Genomic DNA, 762 nt, shown 5'->3' with positions numbered 1-762 from the left:
CACGGGGATCCCATTGCACACCCAGGTCCCGTTGCACACTCGTGTCCCTGTCCCATTGCACACAGGGATCCCATTGCACGCTCAGCTTCCGTTGCACACCCAGGTCCCGTTGCACACTCGTGTCCATGTCCCACTGCACGCGTGGATCCCATTGCACGCTCAGCTTCCGTTGCACACCCGTGTCCATGTCCCGTTGCACACCCGGCTCCCGTTGCACACTCGTGTCCACGTCCCACTGCACGTGGGGATCCCATTGCACGCTCAGCTCCCGTTGCACACCCATGTCCCGGTGCACGCGTGGATCCCATTGCACGCGTGGATCCCATTGCACACTCAGCTTCCGTTGCACACCCGTGTCCCGTTGCACACCCGTGTCCGTGTCCCACTGCACGTGTGGCTCCCATTGCACACCCGGGTCCCATCGGATGCTCGTGTCCGTGTCCCCTTGCACACTCAGCTCCGGGTGCACACTCAGCTGCCGTTGCACACCCGTGTCCTGTTGCACACCCATGTCCATGTCCCATTGCACGTGTGGCTCCCATTGCACGCTCAGCTGCCGTTGCACACCCGTGTCCTGTTGCACACCCGTGTCCTGTTGCACACCCGTGTCCATGTCCCATTGCACGTGTGGCTCCCATTGCACGCTCAGCTGCCGTTGCACACCCGTGTCCGTGTCCCGTTGCACGTGTGGCTCCCATTGCATGCTCAGCTGCCGTTGCACACCCGTGTCCGTGTCCCGTTGCACGTGTGGCTCCCATTGCA

At 62.6% G+C, this 762-nt stretch overlaps 1 protein-coding gene across 1 annotated transcript in view; it reads right to left on the bottom strand.

Annotated features, from left to right (window-relative positions):
• Nucleotides 1-21: 21 nt before the first annotated feature.
• The window catches only part of LOC113942595, a gene marked incomplete at its 3' end in the record, with an annotated part of 1,295 nt that continues 554 nt past the window's right edge, over nt 22-762 (bottom strand). The window contains exons 2-3 of the mRNA XM_027633698.1: nt 736-762; nt 22-477 (exon numbers count right to left, since the gene is read on the bottom strand). Of these exons, the coding sequence (XP_027489499.1) occupies nt 22-477; nt 736-762 (483 nt within the window). The remainder of the gene's footprint in view (nt 478-735) is intronic.

The sequence above is a fragment of the Corapipo altera genome, unplaced genomic scaffold (assembly GCF_003945725.1).
Source record: "Corapipo altera isolate COAL_440 unplaced genomic scaffold, ASM394572v1 48833, whole genome shotgun sequence".
NCBI lineage: Eukaryota > Metazoa > Chordata > Aves > Passeriformes > Pipridae > Corapipo > Corapipo altera.
The sequence above is the reverse complement of the archived record's forward strand: the minus strand, read 5'-3'. Positions and strand labels throughout refer to the sequence as shown.